General features: G+C 55.1%; 1 protein-coding gene across 1 annotated transcript in view; it reads left to right on the top strand.

Annotated features, from left to right (window-relative positions):
• DERA (deoxyribose-phosphate aldolase) overlaps positions 1–23750 on the top strand; it is a 73478-nt gene that overhangs the window by 21587 nt on the left and 28141 nt on the right. The window contains exon 5 of the mRNA XM_075603008.1: positions 15211–15345. Coding sequence (XP_075459123.1) covers positions 15211–15345 — 135 coding nt within the window. The remainder of the gene's footprint in view (positions 1–15210; positions 15346–23750) is intronic.

Raw genomic sequence — 23750 nt, 5'->3', positions numbered from 1 at the left:
GGACCCCGTCTCTGTGCTGCTTAGGATCCCGTCTCTGTGCTGCTTAGGATCCCGTCGCTGCGCTGCTTAGGATCCCGTCTCTGTGCTGCTTAGGACCCCGTCGCTGCGCTGCTTAGGACCCCGTCTCTGTGCTGCTTAGGATCCCGTCTCTGTGCTGCTTAGGACCCCGTCTCTGTGCTGCTTAGGATCCCGTCTCTGTGCTGCTTATGACCCCGTCTCTGTGCTGCTTAGGATCCCGTTGCTGCGCTGCTTAGGATCCCGTCGCTGCGCTGCTTAGGACCCTGTCTCTGTGCTGCTTAGGATCCCGTCTCTGTGCTGCTTAGGATCCCGTCTCTGTGCTGCTTAGGACCCCGTCTCTGTGCTGCTTAGGATCCCGTCGCTGTGCTGCTTAGGACCCCGTCTCTGTGCTGCTTAGGATCCCGTCGCTGCGCTGCTTAGGACCCCGTCTCTGTGCTGCTTAGGATCCCGTCGCTGCGCTGCTTAGGACCCCGTCGCTGTGCTGCTTAGGACCCCGTCGCTGTGCTGCTTAGGACCCCGTCGCTGTGCTGCTTAGGACCCCGTCGCTGTGCTGCTTAGTATCCTGTCGCTGCGCTGCTTAGGACCCCGTCTCTGTGCTGCGAAGGATCCCGTCTCTGTGCTGCTTAGGACCCCGTCGCTGTGCTGCTTAGGACCCCGTCGCTGCGCTGCTTAGGATCCCGTCGCTGCGCTGCTTAGGATCCCGTCGCTGTGCTGCTTAGTATCCCGTCGCTGCGCTGCTTAGGACCCCGTCGCTGTGCTGCTTAGGATCCCGTCGCTGCGCTGCTTAGGATCCCGTCGCTGCGCTGCTTAGGATCCCGTCTCTGTGCTGCTTAGGATCCCGTCTCTGTGCTGCTTAGGACCCCGTCGCTGCGCTGCTTAGGATCCCGTCGCTGCGCTGCTTAGGATCCCGTCTCTGTGCTGCTTAGGATCCCGTCGCTGCGCTGCTTAGGATCCCGTCTCTGTGCTGCTTAGGATCCCGTCTCTGTGCTGCTTAGGATCCCGTCGCTGTGCTGCTTAGGATCCCGTCGCTGCGCTGCTTAGGATCCCGTTGCTGTGCTGCTTAGGATCCCGTCGCTGCGCTGCTTAGGACCCAGTCGCTGTGCTGCTTAGGATCCCGTCTCTGTGCTGCTTAGGACCCCGTCTCTGTGCTGCTTAGGACCCCGTCTCTGTGCTGCTTAGGATCCCGTCTCTGCGCTGCTTAGGACCCCGTCTCTGCGCTGCTTAGGACCCCGTCTCTGCGCTGCTTAGGACCCCGTCGCTGTGCTGCTTAGGATCCCGTCGCTGCGCTGCTTAGGATCCCGTCGCTGCGCTGCTTAGGATCCCGTCTCTGTGCTGCTTAGGATCCCGTCTCTGTGCTGCTTAGGACCCCGTCGCTGCGCTGCTTAGGACCCCGTCGCTGCGCTGCTTAGGACCCTGTCGCTGCGCTGCTTAGGACCCCGTCGCTGCGCTGCTTAGGATCCCGTCGCTGCGCTGCTTAGGATCCCGTCGCTGCGCTGCTTAGGATCCCGTCGCTGTGCTGCTTAGGATCCCGTCTCTGTGCTGCTTAGGACCCCGTCGCTGTGCTGCTTAGGATCCCGTCGCTGCGCTGCTTAGGATCCCGTCGCTGCGCTGCTTAGGATCCCGTCGCTGCGCTGCTTAGGACCCCGTCGCTGCGCTGCTTAGGACCCCGTCTCTGTGCTGCTTAGGACCCCGTCGCTGCGCTGCTTAGGACCCCGTCGCTGCGCTGCTTAGGACCCCGTCGCTGCGCTGCTTAGGATCCCGTCGCTGTGCTGCTTAGGATCCCGTCGCTGTGCTGCTTAGGACCCCGTCGCTGTGCTGCTTAGGACCCCGTCGCTGTGCTGCTTAGGACCCCGTCGCTGTGCTGCTTAGGACCCCGTCGCTGTGCTGCTTAGGATCCCGTCGCTGTGCTGCTTAGGATCCCGTCGCTGCGCTGCTTAGGACCCCGTCGCTGCGCTGCTTAGGACCCCGTCGCTGCGCTGCTTAGGATCCCGTCGCTGCGCTGCTTAGGATCCCGTCGCTGCGCTGCTTAGGATCCCGTCGCTGCGCTGCTTAGGATCCCGTCGGTGCGCTGCTTAGGATCCCGTTGCGTCGCTGCGCTGCTTAGGATCCCGTCGCTGCGCTGCTTAGGATCCCGTCGCTGCGCTGCTTAGGATCCCGTCGCTGCGCTGCTTAGGATCCCGTCGCTGCGCTGCTTAGGATCCCGTCGCTGCGCTGCTTAGGACCCCGTCGCTGTGCTGCTTAGGACCCCGTCGCTGTGCTGCTTAGGATCCCGTCTCTGTGCTGCTTAGGATCCCGTCGCTGTGCTGCTTAGGATCCCGTCGCTGCACTGCTTAGGATCCCGTCGCTGTGCTGCTTAGGACCCCGTCGCTGCGCTGCTTAGGACCCCGTCGCTGTGCTGCTTAGGATCCCGTCGCTGCGCTGCTTAGGATCCCGTCGCTGCGCTGCTTAGGATCCCGTCGCTGCGCTGCTTAGGACCCCGTCGCTGCGCTGCTTAGGACCCCGTCGCTGCGCTGCTTAGGATCCCGTCGCTGTGCTGCTTAGGACCCCGTCGCTGTGCTGCTTAGGACCCCGTCGCTGTGCTGCTTAGGATCCCGTCGCTGTGCTGCTTAGGATCCCGTCGCTGTGCTGCTTAGGATCCCGTCGCTGTGCTGCTTAGGACCCCGTTGCTGTGCTGCTTAGGACCCCGTCGCTGTGCTGCTTAGGACCCCGTCGCTGCGTTGCTTAGGATCCCGTCGCTGTGTTGCTTAGGACCCCGTCGCTGCGCTGCTTAGGACCCCGTCGCTGTGCTGCTTAGGACCCAGTCGCTGTGCTGCTTAGGATCCAGTCGCTGCGCTGCTTAGGATCCCGTCGCTGTGCTGCTTAGGACCCCGTCGCTGCGCTGCTTAGGATCCCGTCTCTGTGCTGCTTAGGACCCCGTCGCTGTGCTGCTTAGGATCCCGTCGCTGCGCTGCTTAGGACCCCGTCGCTGCGCTGCTTAGGATCCAGTCGCTGCGCTGCTTAGGATCCCGTCGCTGTGCTGCTTAGGACCCCGTCGCTGTGCTGCTTAGGACCCCGTCGCTGTGCTGCTTAGGATCCCGTCGCTGCGCTGCTTAGGATCCCGTCGCTGTGCTGCTTAGGACCCCGTCGCTGCGCTGCTTAGGATCCCGTCGCTGCGCTGCTTAGGATCCCGTCGCTGAGCTGCTTAGGATCCCGTCGCTGCGCTGCTTAGGACCCCGTCGCTGCGCTGCTTAGGACCCCGTCGCTGTGCTGCTTAGGACCCCGTCGCTGTGCTGCTTAGGACCCCGTCGCTGTGCTGCTTAGGATCCCGTCGCTGTGCTGCTTAGGATCCCGTCGCTGTGCTGCTTAGGATCCCGTCGCTGTGCTGCTTAGGACCCCGTTGCTGTGCTGCTTAGGACCCCGTCGCTGTGCTGCTTAGGACCCCGTCGCTGCGTTGCTTAGGATCCCGTCGCTGTGTTGCTTAGGACCCCGTCGCTGCGCTGCTTAGGACCCCGTCGCTGTGCTGCTTAGGACCCAGTCGCTGTGCTGCTTAGGATCCAGTCGCTGCGCTGCTTAGGATCCCGTCGCTGTGCTGCTTAGGACCCCGTCGCTGCGCTGCTTAGGATCCCGTCGCTGTGCTGCTTAGGACCCCGTCGCTGTGCTGCTTAGGATCCCGTCGCTGTGCTGCTTAGGACCCCGTTGCTGCGTTGCTTAGGATCCCGTCTCTGTGCTGCTTAGGACCCCGTCGCTGTGCTGCTTAGGATCCCGTCGCTGCGCTGCTTAGGATCCCGTCGCTGCGCTGCTTAGGATCCCGTCGCTGTGCTGCTTAGGACCCCGTCGCTGCGCTGCTTAGGATCCCGTCGCTGCGCTGCTTAGGATCCCGTCGCTGCGCTGCTTAGGATCCCGTCGCTGCGCTGCTTAGGACCCCGTCGCTGTGCTGCTTAGGATCCAGTCGCTGCGCTGCTTAGGATCCCGTCGCTGCGCTGCTTAGGACCCCGTCGCTGTGCTGCTTAGGACCCTGTCGCTGCGCTGCTTAGGATCCCGTCGCTGCGCTGCTTAGGATCCCGTCGCTGTGCTGCTTAGGACCCCGTCGCTGTGCTGCTTAGGACCCCGTCGCTGCGCTGCTTAGGACCCCGTCGCTGTGCTGCTTAGGATCCCGTCGCTGTGCTGCTTAGGATCCCGTCGCTGTGCTGCTTAGGATCCCGTCGCGGTGCTGCTTAGGACCCCGTCTCTGCGCTGCTTAGGATCCCGTCGCTGCGCTGCTTAGGACCCCGTCTCTGTGCTGCTTAGGATCCCGTCGCTGTGTTGCTTAGGACCCCGTCGCTGCGCTGCTTAGGATCCCGTCGCTGTGCTGCTTAGGACCCCGTCGCTGCGCTGCTTAGGATCCCGTCGCTGCGCTGCTTAGGATCCCGTCGCTGTGCTGCTTAGGACCCCGTCGCTGTGCTGCTTAGGATCCCGTCGCTGTGCTGCTTAGGATCCCGTCGCTGTGCTGCTTAGGACCCCGTCGCTGTGCTGCTTAGGATCCCGTCGCTGCGCTGCTTAGGACCCCGTCTCTGTGCTGCTTAGGATCCCGTCGCTGTGCTGCTTAGGATCCCGTCGCTGTGCTGCTTAGGACCCCGTCGCTGTGCTGCGTAGGACCCCGTCGCTGTGCTGCTTAGGACCCCGTCTCTGTGCTGCTTAGGATCCCGTCGCTGCGCTGCTTAGGACCCCGTCGCTGTGCTGCTTAGGACCCCGTCTCTGTGCTGCTTAGGACCCCGTCTCTGTGCTGCTTAGGATCCCGTCGCTGTGCTGCTTAGGACCCCGTCGCTGCGCTGCTTAGGATCCTGTCGCTGCGCTGCTTAGGATCCCGTCTCTGTGCTGCTTAGGACCCCGTCGCTGCGCTGCTTAGGACCCCGTCTCTGTGCTGCTTAGGATCCCGTCGCTGCGCTGCTTAGGATCCCGTCTCTGTGCTGCTTAGGACCCCGTCGCTGCGCTGCTTAGGACCCCGTCTCTGTGCTGCTTAGGATCCCGTCTCTGTGCTGCTTAGGATCCCGTCGCTGCGCTGCTTAGGATCCCGTCTCTGTGCTGCTTAGGACCCCGTCGCTGCGCTGCTTAGGACCCCGTCTCTGTGCTGCTTAGGATCCCGTCTCTGTGCTGCTTAGGACCCCGTCTCTGTGCTGCTTAGGATCCCGTCTCTGTGCTGCTTATGACCCCGTCTCTGTGCTGCTTAGGATCCCGTTGCTGCGCTGCTTAGGATCCCGTCGCTGCGCTGCTTAGGACCCTGTCTCTGTGCTGCTTAGGATCCCGTCTCTGTGCTGCTTAGGATCCCGTCTCTGTGCTGCTTAGGACCCCGTCTCTGTGCTGCTTAGGATCCCGTCGCTGTGCTGCTTAGGACCCCGTCTCTGTGCTGCTTAGGATCCCGTCGCTGCGCTGCTTAGGACCCCGTCTCTGTGCTGCTTAGGATCCCGTCGCTGCGCTGCTTAGGACCCCGTCGCTGTGCTGCTTAGGACCCCGTCGCTGTGCTGCTTAGGACCCCGTCGCTGTGCTGCTTAGGACCCCGTCGCTGTGCTGCTTAGTATCCTGTCGCTGCGCTGCTTAGGACCCCGTCTCTGTGCTGCGAAGGATCCCGTCTCTGTGCTGCTTAGGACCCCGTCGCTGTGCTGCTTAGGACCCCGTCGCTGCGCTGCTTAGGATCCCGTCGCTGCGCTGCTTAGGATCCCGTCGCTGTGCTGCTTAGTATCCCGTCGCTGTGCTGCTTAGTATCCCGTCGCTGCGCTGCTTAGGACCCCGTCTCTGTGCTGCGAAGGATCCCGTCTCTGTGCTGCTTAGGACCCCGTCGCTGCGCTGCTTAGGATCCCGTCTCTGTGCTGCTTAGGATCCCGTCGCTGCGCTGCTTAGGATCCCGTCGCTGCGCTGCTTAGGACCCCGTCGCTGCGCTGCTTAGGATCCCGTCGCTGCGCTGCTTAGGACCCCGTCTCTGCGCTGCTTAGGATCCCGTCTCTGCGCTGCTTAGGACCCCGTCTCTGCGCTGCTTAGGACCCCGTCTCTGCGCTGCTTAGGACCCCGTCGCTGTGCTGCTTAGGATCCCGTCGCTGCGCTGCTTAGGATCCCGTCGCTGCGCTGCTTAGGATCCCGTCTCTGTGCTGCTTAGGATCCCGTCTCTGTGCTGCTTAGGACCCCGTCGCTGCGCTGCTTAGGATCCCGTCGCTGCGCTGCTTAGGATCCCGTCTCTGTGCTGCTTAGGATCCCGTCTCTGTGCTGCTTAGGATCCCGTCGCTGCGCTGCTTAGGATCCCGTCTCTGTGCTGCTTAGGATCCCGTCTCTGTGCTGCTTAGGATCCCGTCGCTGTGCTGCTTAGGATCCCGTCGCTGCGCTGCTTAGGATCCCGTTGCTGTGCTGCTTAGGATCCCGTCGCTGCGCTGCTTAGGACCCAGTCGCTGTGCTGCTTAGGATCCCGTCTCTGTGCTGCTTAGGATCCCGTCTCTGTGCTGCTTAGGACCCCGTCTCTGTGCTGCTTAGGATCCCGTCTCTGCGCTGCTTAGGACCCCGTCTCTGCGCTGCTTAGGACCCCGTCTCTGCGCTGCTTAGGACCCCGTCGCTGTGCTGCTTAGGATCCCGTCGCTGCGCTGCTTAGGATCCCGTCGCTGCGCTGCTTAGGATCCCGTCTCTGTGCTGCTTAGGATCCCGTCTCTGTGCTGCTTAGGACCCCGTCGCTGTGCTGCTTAGGATCCCGTCGCTGCGCTGCTTAGGATCCCGTCTCTGTGCTGCTTAGGATCCCGTCTCTGTGCTGCTTAGGATCCCGTCGCTGCGCTGCTTAGGATCCCGTCTCTGTGCTGCTTAGGATCCCGTCTCTGTGCTGCTTAGGATCCCGTCGCTGTGCTGCTTAGGATCCCGTCGCTGCGCTGCTTAGGATCCCGTCGCTGTGCTGCTTAGGATCCCGTCGCTGCGCTGCTTAGGACCCCGTCGCTGTGCTGCTTAGGATCCCGTCGCTGCGCTGCTTAGGATCCCGTTGCTGCGCTGCTTAGGACCCCGTCGCTGCGCTGCTTAGGACCCTGTCGCTGCGCTGCTTAGGACCCCGTCGCTGCGCTGCTTAGGATCCCGTCGCTGCGCTGCTTAGGATCCCGTCGCTGTGCTGCTTAGGATCCCGTCTCTGTGCTGCTTAGGACCCCGTCGCTGTGCTGCTTAGGATCCCGTCGCTGCGCTGCTTAGGATCCCGTCGCTGTGCTGCTTAGGATCCCGTCGCTGCGCTGCTTAGGACCCCGTCGCTGCGCTGCTTAGGACCCTGTCGCTGCGCTGCTTAGGACCCCGTCGCTGCGCTGCTTAGGATCCCGTCGCTGCGCTGCTTAGGATCCCGTCGCTGCGCTGCTTAGGATCCCGTCGCTGTGCTGCTTAGGATCCCGTCTCTGTGCTGCTTAGGACCCCGTCGCTGTGCTGCTTAGGATCCCGTCGCTGCGCTGCTTAGGATCCCGTCGCTGTGCTGCTTAGGATCCCGTCGCTGCGCTGCTTAGGACCCCGTCGCTGCGCTGCTTAGGACCCCGTCTCTGTGCTGCTTAGGACCCCGTCGCTGCGCTGCTTAGGACCCCGTCGCTGCGCTGCTTAGGACCCCGTCGCTGCGCTGCTTAGGATCCCGTCGCTGTGCTGCTTAGGATCCCGTCGCTGTGCTGCTTAGGACCCCGTCGCTGTGCTGCTTAGGACCCCGTCGCTGTGCTGCTTAGGACCCCGTCTCTGTGCTGCTTAGGACCCCGTCGCTGTGCTGCTTAGGATCCCGTCGCTGTGCTGCTTAGGATCCCGTCGCTGCGCTGCTTAGGACCCCGTCGCTGCGCTGCTTAGGACCCCGTCGCTGCGCTGCTTAGGATCCCGTCGCTGCGCTGCTTAGGATCCCGTCGCTGTGCTGCTTAGGATCCCGTCGCTGTGCTGCTTAGGATCCCGTCGCTGTGCTGCTTAGGACCCCGTCTCTGTGCTGCTTAGGACCCCGTCTCTGTGCTGCTTAGGATCCCGTCGCTGTGTTGCTTAGGACCCCGTCGCTGCGCTGCTTAGGATCCCGTCGCTGTGCTGCTTAGGACCCCGTCTCTGTGCTGCTTAGGATCCCGTCGCTGCGCTGCTTAGGATCCCGTCGCTGTGCTGCTTAGGACCCCGTCGCTGTGCTGCTTAGGACCCCGTCGCTGTGCTGCTTAGGACCCCGTCGCTGCGCTGCTTAGGACCCCGTCTCTGCGCTGCTTAGGACCCCGTCGCTGCGCTGCTTAGGACCCCGTCGCTGCGCTGCTTAGGACCCCGTCGCTGCGCTGCTTAGGATCCCGTCGCTGCGCTGCTTAGGATCCCGTCGCTGTGCTGCTTACGACCCCGTCGCTGTGCTGCTTAGGACCCCGTCGCTGTGCTGCTTAGGACCCCGTCGCTGTGCTGCTTAGGAGCTGCTTAGGACCCCGTCGCTGCGCTGCTTAGGACCCCGTCGCTGTGCTGCTTAGGACCCCGTCGCTGCGCTGCTTAGGATCCCGTCGCTGCGCTGCTTAGGATCCCGTCGCTGCGCTGCTTAGGATCCCGTCGCTGCGCTGCTTAGGATCCCGTCGCTGCGCTGCTTAGGATCCCGTCGCGTCGCTGCGCTGCTTAGGATCCCGTCGCTGCGCTGCTTAGGATCCCGTCGCTGCGCTGCTTAGGATCCCGTCGCTGCGCTGCTTAGGATCCCGTCGCTGCGCTGCTTAGGACCCCGTCGCTGTGCTGCTTAGGATCCCGTCTCTGTGCTGCTTAGGATCCCGTCGCTGTGCTGCTTAGGATCCCGTCGCTGCGCTGCTTAGGATCCCGTCGCTGTGCTGCTTAGGACCCCGTCGCTGCGCTGCTTAGGACCCCGTCGCTGCGCTGCTTAGGACCCCGTCGCTGTGCTGCTTAGGATCCCGTCGCTGCGCTGCTTAGGATCCCGTCGCTGCGCTGCTTAGGATCCCGTCGCTGCGCTGCTTAGGATCCCGTCGCTGTGCTGCTTAGGATCCCGTCGCTGCGCTGCTTAGGACCCCGTCGCTGCGCTGCTTAGGACCCCGTCGCTGTGCTGCTTAGGACCCCGTCGCTGCGCTGCTTAGGACCCCGTCGCTGTGCTGCTTAGGACCCCGTCGCTGTGCTGCTTAGGACCCCGTCGCTGCGCTGCTTAGGACCCCGTCGCTGCGCTGCTTAGGACCCCGTCGCTGTGCTGCTTAGGATCCAGTCGCTGCGCTGCTTAGGATCCCGTCGCTGTGCTGCTTAGGACCCCGTCGCGCTGCGCTGCTTAGGATCCCGTCGCTGTGCTGCTTAGGACCCCGTCGCTGCGCTGCTTAGGATCCCGTCGCTGCGCTGCTTAGGATCCCGTCGCTGCGCTGCGTAGGATCCCGTCGCTGCGCTGCTTAGGACCCCGTCGCTGTGCTGCTTAGGATCCAGTCGCTGCGCTGCTTAGGATCCCGTCGCTGCGCTGCTTAGGACCCCGTCGCTGTGCTGCTTAGGACCCTGTCGCTGCGCTGCTTAGGATCCCGTCGCTGCGCTGCTTAGGATCCCGTCGCTGTGCTGCTTAGGACCCCGTCGCTGTGCTGCTTAGGACCTCGTCGCTGCGCTGCTTAGGATCCCGTCGCTGTGCTGCTTAGGATCCCGTCGCTGTGCTGCTTAGGATCCCGTCGCTGTGCTGCTTAGGACCCCGTCTCTGTGCTGCTTAGGACCCCGTCTCTGTGCTGCTTAGGATCCCGTCGCTGTGTTGCTTAGGACCCCGTCGCTGCGCTGCTTAGGACCCCGTCGCTGTGCTGCTTAGGACCCCGTCTCTGTGCTGCTTAGGATCCCGTCGCTGCGCTGCTTAGGATCCCGTCGCTGTGCTGCTTAGGACCCCGTCGCTGTGCTGCTTAGGATCCCGTCGCTGTGCTGCTTAGGACCCCGTCGCTGTGCTGCTTAGGATCCAGTCGCTGCGCTGCTTAGGATCCCGTCGCTGTGCTGCTTAGGACCCCGTCGCTGCGCTGCTTAGGATCCCGGCGCTGTGCTGCTTAGGATCCCGTCGCTGCGCTGCTTAGGACCCCGTCGCTGCGCTGCTTAGGACCCCGTCGCTGTGCTGCTTAGGACCCCGTCGCTGCGCTGCTTAGGACCCCGTCGCTGTGCTGCTTAGGACCCTGTCGCTGTGCTGCTTAGGACCCCGTCGCTGCGCTGCTTAGGATCCCGTCGCTGCGCTGCTTAGGACCCCGTCGCTGTGCTGCTTAGGATCCAGTCGCTGCGCTGCTTAGGATCCCGTCTCTGTGCTGCTTAGGACCCCGTCGCTGTGTTGCTTAGGACCCCGTCGCTGCGCTGCTTAGGATCCCGTCGCTGTGCTGCTTAGGACCCCGTCTCTGTGCTGCTTAGGATCCCGTCGCTGCGCTGCTTAGGATCCTGTCGCTGCGCTGCTTAGGATCCCGTCGCTGCGCTGCTTAGGATCCCGTCGCTGTGCTGCTTAGGACCCCGTCGCTGTGCTGCTTAGGACCCCGTCGCTGCGCTGCTTAGGATCCCGTCGCTGTGCTGCTTAGGATCCCGTCGCTGTGCTGCTTAGGATCCCGTCGCTGTGCTGCTTAGGACCCCGTCTCTGTGCTGCTTAGGACCCCGTCTCTGTGCTGCTTAGGATCCCGTCGCTGTGTTGCTTAGGACCCCGTCGCTGCGCTGCTTAGGATCCCGTCGCTGTGCTGCTTAGGACCCCGTCTCTGTGCTGCTTAGGATCCCGTCGCTGCGCTGCTTAGGATCCCGTCGCTGTGCTGCTTAGGACCCCGTCGCTGTGCTGCTTAGGACCCCGTCGCTGTGCTGCTTAGGACCCCGTCGCTGTGCTGCTTAGGATCCCGTCGCTGCGCTGCTTAGGACCCCGTCTCTGTGCTGCTTAGGATCCCGTCGCTGTGCTGCTTAGGATCCCGTCGCTGTGCTGCTTAGGATCCCGTCGCTGCGCTGCTTAGGACCCCGTCTCTGTGCTGCTTAGGATCCCGTCGCTGCGCTGCTTAGGACCCCGTCTCTGTGTTGCTTAGGACCCCGTCTCTGTGCTGCTTAGGACCCCGTCTCTGTGCTGCTTAGGATCCCGTCGCTGTGCTGCTTAGGACCCCGTCGCTGCGCTGCTTAGGACCCCGTCTCTGTGCTGCTTAGGATCCCGTCGCTGCGCTGCTTAGGATCCCGTCTCTGTGCTGCTTAGGATCCCGTCTCTGTGCTGCTTAGGACCCCGTCGCTGCGCTGCTTAGGACCCCGTCTCTGTGCTGCTTAGGATCCCGTTGCTGCGCTGCTTAGGATCCCGTCGCTGCGCTGCTTAGGACCCTTTCTCTGTGCTGCTTAGGATCCCGTCTCTGTGCTGCTTAGGATCCCGTCTCTGTGCTGCTTAGGACCCCGTCTCTGTGCTGCTTAGGATCCCGTCGCTGTGCTGCTTAGGTCCCCGTCGCTGTGCTGCTTAGGACCCCGTCTCTGTGCTGCTTAGGATCCCGTCGCTGCGCTGCTTAGGACCCCGTCTCTGTGCTGCTTAGGATCCCGTCGCTGCGCTGCTTAGGACCCCGTCGCTGTGCTGCTTAGGACCCCGTCGCTGTGCTGCTTAGGACCCCGTCGCTGTGCTGCTTAGGACCCCGTCGCTGTGCTGCTTAGGATCCCGTCTCTGTGCTGCTTAGGATCCCGTCTCTGTGCTGCTTAGGACCCCGTCTCTGTGCTGCGAAGGATCCCGTCTCTGTGCTGCTTAGGACCCCGTCGCTGCGCTGCTTAGGATCCCGTCTCTGTGCTGCTTAGGATCCCGTCGCTGCGCTGCTTAGGATCCCGTCGCTGCGCTGCTTAGGACCCCGTCGCTGTGCTGCTTAGGATCCCGTCGCTGCGCTGCTTAGGATCCCGTCTCTGTGCTGCTTAGGATCCCGTCGCTGCGCTGCTTAGGATCCCGTCGCTGCGCTGCTTAGGACCCCGTCTCTGTGCTGCTTAGGATCCCGTCTCTGTGCTGCTTAGGACCCCGTCGCTGTGCTGCTTAGGATCCCGTCGCTGCGCTGCTTAGGATCCCGTCGCTGTGCTGCTTAGGACCCCGTCGCTGCGCTGCTTAGGATCCCGTCTCTGTGCTGCTTAGGATCCCGTCGCTGCGCTGCTTAGGATCCCGTCGCTGCGCTGCTTAGGACCCCGTCGCTGTGCTGCTTAGGATCCCGTCGCTGCGCTGCTTAGGATCCCGTCTCTGTGCTGCTTAGGATCCCGTCGCTGCGCTGCTTAGGATCCCGTCGCTGCGCTGCTTAGGATCCCGTCTCTGTGCTGCTTAGGATCCCGTCGGTGCGCTGCTTAGGATCCCGTCGCTGCGCTGCTTAGGATCCCGTCGCTGTGCTGCTTAGGACCCCGTCTCTGTGCTGCTTAGGATCCCGTCTCTGTGCTGCTTAGGATCCCGTCGCTGCGCTGCTTAGGATCCCGTCGCTGCGCTGCTTAGGATCCCGTCTCTGTGCTGCTTAGGACCCCGTCGCTGTGCTGCTTAGGATCCCGTCTCTGTGCTGCTTAGGATCCCGTCTCTGTGCTGCTTAGGACCCCGTCGCTGTGCTGCTTAGGATACCGTCGCTGCGCTGCTTAGGATCCCGTCTCTGTGCTGCTTAGGATCCCGTCTCTGTGCTGCTTAGGATCCCGTCTCTGTGCTGCTTAGGATCCCGTCGCTGCGCTGCTTAGGACCCCGTCGCTGCGCTGCTTAGGACCCTGTCGCTGTGCTGCTTAGGATCCCGTCGCTGTGCTGCTTAGGATCCCGTCTCTGTGCTGCTTAGGACCCCGTCGCTGTGCTGCTTAGGATCCCGTCGCTGCGCTGCTTAGGATCCCGTCGCTGTGCTGCTTAGGATCCCGTCGCTGCGCTGCTTAGGACCCCGTCGCTGCGCTGCTTAGGACCCCGTCTCTGTGCTGCTTAGGACCCCGTCGCTGTGCTGCTTAGGACCCCGTCGCTGTGCTGCTTAGGACCCCGTCGCTGTGCTGCTTAGGATCCCGTCGCTGTGCTGCTTAGGACCCCGTCGCTGTGCTGCTTAGGATCCCGTCGCTGTGCTGCTTAGGACCCCGTCGCTGCGCTGCTTAGGATCCCGTCGCTGCGCTGCTTAGGATCCCGTCGCTGCGCTGCTTAGGATCCCGTCGCTGCGCTGCTTAGGATCCCGTCGCTGCGCTGCTTAGGATCCCGTCGCGTCGCTGCGCTGCTTAGGATCCCGTCGCTGCGCTGCTTAGGATCCCGTCGCTGCGCTGCTTAGGATCCCGTCGCTGCGCTGCTTAGGATCCCGTCGCTGCGCTGCTTAGGACCCCGTCGCTGTGCTGCTTAGGACCCCGTCGCTGTGCTGCTTAGGATCCCGTCTCTGTGCTGCTTAGGATCCCGTCGCTGCGCTGCTTAGGATCCCGTCGCTGCGCTGCTTAGGACCCCGTCGCTGTGCTGCTTAGGACCCCGTCGCTGTGCTGCTTAGGACCCCGTCGCTGCGCTGCTTAGGATCCCGTCGCTGCGCTGCTTAGGATCCCGTCGCTGTGCTGCTTAGGATCCCGTCGCTGTGCTGCTTAGGACCCCGTCGCTGTGCTGCTTAGGATCCCGTCGCTGTGCTGCTTAGGACCCCGTCGATGTGCTGCTTAGGACCCCGTCGCTGCGCTGCTTAGGACCCCGTCGCTGTGCTGCTTAGGACCCCGTCGCTGCGCTGCTTAGGATCCCGTCGCTGCGTTGCTTAGGACCCCGTCGCTGCGCTGCTTTTCCGTGACGTACGCCCGTAACCTGTGTATTCCATCTAACGACTCGTCTTTTCCCTGACGTGCGCCCGTAACCTGTGTATTCCATCTAACGACTCGTCTTTTCCCTGACGTACGCCCGTAACCTGTGTATTCCATCTAACGACTCGTCTTTTCCGTGACGTGCGCCCGTAACCTGTGTATTCCATCTAACGACTCGTCTTTTCCCTGACGTGCGCCCGTAACCTGTGTATTCCATCTAACGACTCGTCTTTTCCGTGACGTGCGCCCGTAACCTGTGTATTCCATCTAACGACTCGTCTTTTCCGTGACGTGCGCCCGTAACCTGTGTATTCCATCTAACGACTCGTCTTTCCGTGACGTGCGCCCGTAACCTGTGTATTCCATCTAACGACTCGTCTTTTCCGTGACGTGCGCCCGTAACCTGTGTATTCCATCTAACGACTCGTCTTTTCCCTGACGTACGCCCGTAACCTGTGTATTCCATCTAACGACTCGTCTTTCTGTGACGTGCGCCCGTAACCTGTGTATTCCATCTAACGACTCGTCTTTTCCGTGACGTGCGCCCGTAACCTGTGTATTCCATCTAACGACTCGTCTTTTCCGTGACGTGCGCCCGTAACCTGTGTATTCCATCTAACGACTCGTGTTTTCCGTGACGTGCGCCCGTAACCTGTGTATTCCATCTAACGACTCGTCTTTTCCGTGACGTGCGCCCGTAACCTGTGTATTCCATCTAACGACTCGTCTTTTCCCTGACGTGCGCCCGTAACCTGTGTATTCCATCTAACGACTCGTCTTTTCCCTGACGTGCGCCCGTAACCTGTGTATTCCATCTAACGACTCGTCTTTTCCCTGACGTGCGCCCGTAACCTGTGTATTCCATCTAACGACTCGTCTTTTCCCTGACGTGCGCCCGTAACCTGTGTATTCCATCTAACGACTCGTCTTTTCCGTGACGTGCGCCCGTAACCTGTGTATTCCATCTAACGTCTCGTCTTTTCCCTGACGTACGCCCGTAACCTGTGTATTCCATCTAACGACTCGTCTTTTCCGTGACGTGCGCCCGTAACCTGTGTATTCCATCTAACGACTCGTCTTTTCCGTGACGTGCGCCCGTAACCTGTGTATTCCATCTAACGTCTCGTCTTTTCCGTGACGTGCGCCCGTAACCTGTGTATTCCATCTAACGTCTCGTCTTTTCCGTGACGTGCGCCCGTAACCTGTGTATTCCATCTAACGACTCGTCTTTTCCGTGACGTGCGCCCGTAACCTGTGACAAATAATCACATCTCTCCTCCGTTGGTGAACATTAATTTACACACACGGCACGCCTGCAATGTGAGGGAAAGGATACAGAGGGGAGGGACATGTTTAGTGTGCCCCACATCGAATGCTGCTCGGGATTCTGGGTTGTTACGTTGTTCTTGTTTTTCTTTATATACATTAAACAGCCTCCACATCTTTATATTTCCAGGGATTTAGTAGTTAAAATGAAGGAACATTTAGAACATTTGTTTAAAAATGCATTTTACCACCGATACGAGCATTTGACATTTTCAGTGGTTATTTTATGTTAATATTTCCTTACAGTGGCCACGGGGTTTCCTGCCGGACAGACGCCACTGAAAACCCGGTTAGAAGAGGTCAGGATAGCCGTCGATGATGGGGCATTGGAGATTGATATTGTGATTAACAGAACCTTGGCCCTGACTGGCCAGTGGGAAGGTGAGTCCTATATAGTGTGTGTAATAAATATATTAGGGTTGCTACATTTACGTTTTTATAATGGGGGACACCGAAATCCAGTAGGAAAATTCAATGTTATTGCCATACAATTCCTATATGCTTTAGTGTCACAAACACGCAACGTTTCTCTCTCCCCCTCCATTCTCTCCTGCACCCCCATATCCTCTCTCCCCCATCTTTCTCTCCCCCCTATATCCATTTCTTTCCTCCCCCCTCAGCTCCTCACCTCGCTAAAAGTGCCCAGTCGCAGTCCCTAGCTCTTACCTGTAGACTGGCGCCCATCCTGGTGGCAGACACAGGAAGTTGTCATTGACTTCCAGGTCGGACAGCGGGGCAGGCTCCAGCCCTACTCTTCTCTACTGCTGCCACCATTGTCCCACCTTCCTCTACATCTGCCCTCTGCCATCCTCCTCCTGTCAGTGCCGGACAGACCAGCGTACGCCCCTGAATTGTCCTGTTGCTCCCTGAAATACGAGACAGTTATGCGTCCCGACAGACCTTTCTGGGACAATTCATTAGCGTGTGTGTGTTTTTGGGAGCACCACATGCCTATAGTGCTTCCGTGTCACGTGATGTCTTCCAGTCTCGTCTCGCGGCACCATGGCTTTCAAGTCCCTGTGCAGCGGCAGCACTTCGGGAGGTTGCAGGATCGTCAGCTGGAGCCACAGTCTCTAACGCAATTAAATTGGCGAGTGCTTCCTCAGGAGCTGACAGAGGCCCCCGCTGTCCCCCAGAACAATTAAAGTGATTGCGAGGGGAGAACACGGGGCTTCTGTAACACTGTTACCTTCCCCGGCGGCTTCTCCTCATGCAGGGTCCCGTCATCATGCCTTTGCGACATCAAATGACAACGGGACGCTGCATGGCGTTGTGACCTCACGTGATGTCTCGTTGGCATGAGAACACAACGCCATTTGACGTCGCGGAGCCATGATGACGGGACCCTGAGGTGATGCTGCCGGAGAAAGTAAGAATCGAGGCCCTGCACTGAGCCCCGCAAATATACCAGCCGGCCCGGCCTAATATGTGTGTGTGTGTCGTCTGGGGTGTAGGCACGGTCCAGTGGTCAGAGTAGATCACGAGATCACTCGGCTACAAACGGTAGATCCGGACAGTCCAGTCGCGGATCAGGCTGCCTGGGCCACAGTCTTTAGGGTGTTTGCGGTACTGCCAAGTTAATGCGTATCCCGCGGCCAGACAAGGGGGTCTTCCCAGAGGGTAAGGCCAGGGAGTACCGCTCAGGGCCCCTCTCCTCGGGACCCCAATTACTTTATCACAGACTTTGCTATATATAGACGAGCCTGAAGCCCCTCCCTCCAGCTACAATTAGCCAGTGTCCTTCCAAGAACGAACTACCCCCAGGAGTTGAGATGTTAACCCATTAGAACCCTAATAGCTGGCTGGGGTGTGCGCGTGTGTGTGCGCGCTCGTGTGTGTGCGCGCTCGTGTGTGTGCGCGTGTGTGTGCGCGTGCGTGTGTTTGTGTGGATGTGTTTGTGTGCGTGTGCGTGTGTGTGTGCGTGCGCGTGTGTGTGCCACCTTCTCTGATCCTGATTGTATTAGGAATTATTATCAGAGTATTTGGTAATATGAGAACATTTTGTATTATTGGAAGCTCCCTTAGCCGTGTCCTGTGAGAAACAAATCCCTTTTTATGTTCGGTGAGCTGTGTGAAGTGGTATTATCAGATCATTACTGTAACTTTCACTAATGATGGCTAGGAAGAGCAAAGGGGAAGATGACACAATATACAGGTTAACAATCTGCCTATTCCACAATTCGTGTTATCGCAGAAGAGACGTACTGTGACTAACACATCCAAAGTCATCGGTTACCGTGGAAACATTACTGTAAATTGGGTGCGTTTTTTACAATAAAAATCAAACAAATATATGTATTTTCAGATCAATCACCTGCATTTAGCACATGAAACATATCAACCCCACTTCTATATGTGTTTAATGCAGTTTGAATGTGGGCGATTAATTATAAAAATACATACTGTATGGAAAAAGGCTGGCCGCAATAACACGAGATCTAATAAAGTTACCGCCGCAATAACACGAGATCTAATAATGTTACCGCCGCAATAACACGAGATCTAATAATGTTACCGCCGCAATAACACGAGATCTCATAATGTTACCGCAGCAATAACACGAGATCTAATAATGTTACCGCCGCAATAACACGAGCTCTAATAATGTTACCGCAGCAATAACACGAGATCTAATAATGTTACCGCCGCAATAACACGAGCTCTAATAATGTTACCGCCGCAATAACACGAGATCTAATAATGTTACCGCCGCAATAACACGAGCTCTAATAATGTTACCGCAGCAATAACACGAGATCTAATAATGTTACCGCCGCAATAACACGAGATCTAATAATGTTACCGCCGCAATAACACGAGATCTAATAATGTTACCGCCGCAATAACACGAGATCTAATAATGTTACCGCCGCAATAACACGAGATCTAATAATGTTACCGCCGCAATAACACGAGATCTAATAATGTTACCGCCGCAATAACACGAGATCTAATAATGTTACCGCCGCAATAACACGAGATCTAATAATGTTACCGCCGCAATAACACGAGATCTAATAATGTTACCGCCGCAATAACACGAGATCTAATAATGTTACCGCCGCAATAACACGAGATCTAATAATGTTACCGCCGCAATAACACGAGCTCTAATAATGTTACCGCAGCAATAACACGAGATCTAATAATGTTACCGCCGCAATAACACGAGCTCTAATAATGTTACCGCCGCAATAACACGAGATCTAATAATGTTACCGCCGCAATAACACGAGCTCTAATAATGTTACCGCAGCAATAACACGAGATCTAATAATGTTACCGCCGCAATAACACGAGATCTAATAATGTTACCGCCGCAATAACACGAGATCTAATAATGTTACCGCCGCAATAACACGAGATCTAATAATGTTACCGCCGCAATAACACGAGATCTAATAATGTTACCGCCGCAATAACACGAGATCTAATAATGTTACCGCCGCAATAACACGAGATCTAATAATGTTACCGCCGCAATAACACGAGATCTAATAATGTTACCGCCGCAATAACACGAGATCTAATAATGTTACCGCCGCAATAACACGAGATCTAATAATGTTACCGCCGCAATAACACGAGATCTAATAATGTTACCGCCGCAATAACACGAGATCTAATAATGTTACCGCCGCAATAACACGAGATCTAATAATGTTACCGCCGCAATAACACGAGATCTAATAATGTTACCGCCGCAATAACACGAGATCTAATAATGTTACCGCCGCAATAACACGAGATCTAATAATGTTACCGCCGCAATAACACGAGATCTAATAATGTTACCGCCGCAATAACACGAGATCTAATAAAGTTACCGCCGCAATAACACGAGATCTAATAATGTTACCGCCGCAATAACACGAGATCTAATAATGTTACCGCCGCAATAACACGAGATCTAATAAAGTTACCGCCGCAATAACACGAGATCTAATAAAGTTACCGCCGCAATAACACGAGATCTAATAATGTTACCGCCGCAATAACACGAGATCTAATAATGTTACCGCCGCAATAACACGAGATCTAATAATGTTACCGCCGCAATAACACGAGATCTAATAATGTTACCGCCGCAATAACACGAGATCTAATAATGTTACCGCCGCAATAACACGAGATCTAATAATGTTACCGCCGCAATAACACGCTATCTAATAATGTTACCGCCGCAATAACACGAGATCTAATAATGTTACCGCCGCAATAACACGAGATCTAATAATGTTACCGCCGCAATAACACGAGATCTAATAATGTTACCGCCGCAATAACACGAGATCTAATAATGTTACCGCCGCAATAACACGAGATCTAATAATGTTACCGCCGCAATAACACGAGATCTAATAACGTTACCGCCGCAATAACACGAGATCTAATAACGTTACCGCCGCAATAACACGAGATCTAATAAAGTTACCGCCGCAATAACACGAGATCTAATAATGTTACCGCCGCAATAACACGAGATCTAATAATGTTACCGCCGCAATAACACGAGATCTAATAATGTTACCGCCGCAATAACACGAGATCTAATAAAGTTACCGCCGCAATAACACGAGATCTCATAAAGTTACCGCCGCAATAACACGAGATCTAATAATGTTACCGCCGCAATAACACGAGATCTAATAATGTTACCGCCGCAATAACACGAGATCTAATAATGTTACCGCCGCAATAACACGAGATCTAATAATGTTACCGCCGCAATAACACGAGATCTAATAATGTTACCGCCGCAATAACACGAGATCTAATAAAGTTACCGCCGCAATAACACGAGATCTAATAATGTTACCGCCGCAATAACACGAGATCTAATAATGTTACCGCCGCAATAACACGAGATCTAATAATGTTACCGCCGCAATAACACGAGATCTAATAAAGTTACCGCCGCAATAACACGAGATCTAATAAAGTTACCGCCGCAATAACACGAGATCTAATAATGTTACCGCCGCAATAACACGAGATCTAATAATGTTACCGCCGCAATAACACGAGATCTAATAATGTTACCGCCGCAATAACACGAGATCTAATAATGTTACCGCCGCAATAACACGAGATCTAATAATGTTACCGCCGCAATAACACGAGATCTAATAATGTTACCGCCGCAATAACACGCTATCTAATAATGTTACCGCCGCAATAACACGAGATCTAATAATGTTACCGCCGCAATAACACGAGATCTAATAATGTTACCGCCGCAATAACACGAGATCTAATAATGTTACCGCCGCAATAACACGAGATCTAATAATGTTACCGCCGCAATAACACGAGATCTAATAACGTTACCGCCGCAATAACACGAGATCTAATAACGTTACCGCCGCAATAACACGAGATCTAATAAAGTTACCGCCGCAATAACACGAGATCTAATAATGTTACCGCCGCAATAACACGAGATCTAATAATGTTACCGCCGCAATAACACGAGATCTAATAATGTTACCGCCGCAATAACACGAGATCTAATAAAGTTACCGCCGCAATAACACGAGATCTCATAAAGTTACCGCCGCAATAACACGAGATCTCATAATGTTACCGCCGCAATAACACGAGATCTAATAATGTTACCGCCGCAATAACACGAGATCTAATAATGTTACCGCCGCAATAACACGAGATCTAATAAAGTTACCGCCGCAATAACACGAGATCTAATAATGTTACCGCCGCAATAACACGAGATCTAATAATGTTACCGCCGCAATAACACGAGATCTAATAATGTTACCGCCGCAATAACACGAGATCTAATAATGTTACCGCCGCAATAACACGAGATCTAATAATGTTACCGCCGCAATAACACGAGATCTAATAATGTTACCGCCGCAATAACACGAGATCTAATAATGTTACCGCCGCAATAACACGAGATCTAATAATGTTACCGCCGCAATAACACGAGATCTAATAATGTTACCGCCGCAATAACACGAGATCTAATAATGTTACCGCCGCAATAACACGAGATCTAATAATGTTACCGCCGCAATAACACGAGATCTAATAATGTTACCGCCGCAATAACACGAGATCTAATAATGTTACCGCCGCAATAACACGAGATCTAATAATGTTACCGCCGCAATAACACGAGATCTAATAATGTTACCGCCGCAATAACACGAGATCTAATAAAGTTACCGCCGCAATAACACGAGATCTAATAAAGTTACCGCCGCAATAACACGAGATCTAATAATGTTACCGCCGCAATAACACGAGATCTAATAATGTTACCGCCGCAATAACACGAGATCTAATAATGTTACCGCCGCAATAACACGAGATCTAATAATGTTACCGCCGCAATAACACGAGATCTAATAATGTTACCGCCGCAATAACACGAGATCTAATAAAGTTACCGCCGCAATAACACGAGATCTAATAATGTTACCGCCGCAATAACACGAGATCTAATAATGTTACCGCCGCAATAACACGAGATCTAATAATGTTACCGCCGCAATAACACGAGATCTAATAATGTTACCGCCGCAATAACACGAGATCTAATAAAGTTACCGCAGCAATAACACGAGATCTAATAATGTTACCGCAGCAATAACACGAGATCTAATAATGTTACCGCAGCAATAACACGAGATCTAATAATGTTACCGCAGCAATAACACGAGATCTAATAATGTTACCGCCGCAATAACACGAGATCTAATAATGTTACCGCCGCAATAACACGAGATCTAATAATGTTACCGCCGCAATAACACGAGATCTAATAATGTTACCGCCGCAATAACACGAGATCTAATAAAGTTACCGCCGCAATAACACGAGATCTAATAAAGTTACCGCCGCAATAACACGAGATCTAATAAAGTTACCGCCGCAATAACACGAGATCTAATAAAGTTACCGCCGCAATAACACGAGATCTAATAATGTTACCGCCGCAATAACACGAGATCTAATAAAGTTACCGCAGCAATAACACGAGATCTAATAATGTTACCGCAGCAATAACACGAGATCTAATAATGTTACCGCAGCAATAACACGAGATCTAATAATGTTACCGCAGCAATAACACGAGATCTAATAATGTTACCGCAGCAATAACACGAGATCTAATAATGTTACCGCCGCAATAACACGAGATCTAATAATGTTACCGCAGCAATAACACGAGATCTAATAATGTTACCGCAGCAATAACACGAGATCTAATAATGTTACCGCAGCAATAACACGAGATCTAATAATGTTACCGCCGCAATAACACGAGATCTAATAATGTTACCGCAGCAATAACACGAGATCTAATAATGTTACTGCAGCAATAACACGAGATCTAATAATGTTACCGCAGCAATAACACGAGATCTAATAATGTTACCGCAGCAATAACACGAGATCTAATAATGTTACCGCCGCAATAACACGAGATCTAAGAATGTTACCGCAGCAATAACACGCTATCTAATAATGTTACCGCAGCAATAACACGAGATCTAATAATGTTACCGCCACAATAACACGAGATCTAATAATGTTACCGCAGCGACAACACGAGATCTAATAATGTTACCGCAGCGACAACACGAGATCTAATAATGTTACCGCCGCAATAACACGAGATCTAATAATGTTAAAGCAGCAATAACATGAGATCTAATAATGTAACCGCAGCAAGAGAGACAGACAGAGACAGACAGAGACAGACAGAGACAGACAGAGACAGACAGAGACAGACAGAGACAGACAGAGACAGACAGAGACAGACAGAGACAGACAGAGACAGACAGACAGACAGACAGACATACACAGAGAGAGCGAGAGAGACACAGAGAGAGCGAGAGAGACACAGAGAGAGCGAGAGAGACACAGAGAGAGCGAGACAGACAGAGAGAGCGAGAGAGACACAGAGAGAGCGAGACAGACACAGAGAGAGCGAGAGAGACACAGAGAGAGCGAGAGAGACACAGAGAGAGCGAGACAGACACAGAGAGAGCGAGAGAGACACAGAGAGAGCGAGAGAGACACAGAGAGAGACACAGAGAGACAGACTCCAAGCCCTGGCGAATGAGTTCATTATAACATGCTTTGTTTGCTCTGGAATATTAGGATAAGTAGATTGATGCCAGTTGAAGATGAGATACATTGTCTGTAAAGTGATTTCTTGATGCTGTTTAGTTGTGAATAGTTCTGCCTTTTAACTCACTTGAGGAACTGGAGCCCTCGTTTTAGCTACAAATGTGAACATTATTGATATAGTCTAGTACCTATATTAGTCGATAACAATTAGCGAATATAATCATTAGAAAAGTCTTGCACTTGAGTTGTTTCTCCTTCTTCCCTTTAGAGAGAGAGTATTGTAACTTGCGGCCCCGGGTACATCCTGACAATGGAACGAAGGCCTGTGTAAGGGGACATGCACTCGCTTAGAGAGAAGCTTTTAATTCATGCTTCTGATATATTTCAAAACACTTTGCAAAGAACATTTTGTGCTACAGTTCTGTAGTGGCAATTTAATTCTAGCTGTAACTTGCAGGATAGGTTTAAGGCTCAATTATAAAGCAAGCAACTGTATATATAGCTTTTTATAACACGATTTTAACTCTGTAATTGCCAGGCAGATGTAAAACGCGTTGCAATCTCTTGGCACTGAAGGGATCAGAAAGTAATCCATTATAATAAATAAAATATAGATTCCCCAAAATGTGATCTGGTGCTTCCACTTATTTTGCTATTGCACTTTTATATAACGTATA

Source organism: Ascaphus truei, chromosome 5 (assembly GCF_040206685.1).
Source record: "Ascaphus truei isolate aAscTru1 chromosome 5, aAscTru1.hap1, whole genome shotgun sequence".
Classification (NCBI taxonomy): domain Eukaryota; kingdom Metazoa; phylum Chordata; class Amphibia; order Anura; family Ascaphidae; genus Ascaphus; species Ascaphus truei.
This window is presented reverse-complemented; position numbering and strand designations above follow the sequence as displayed.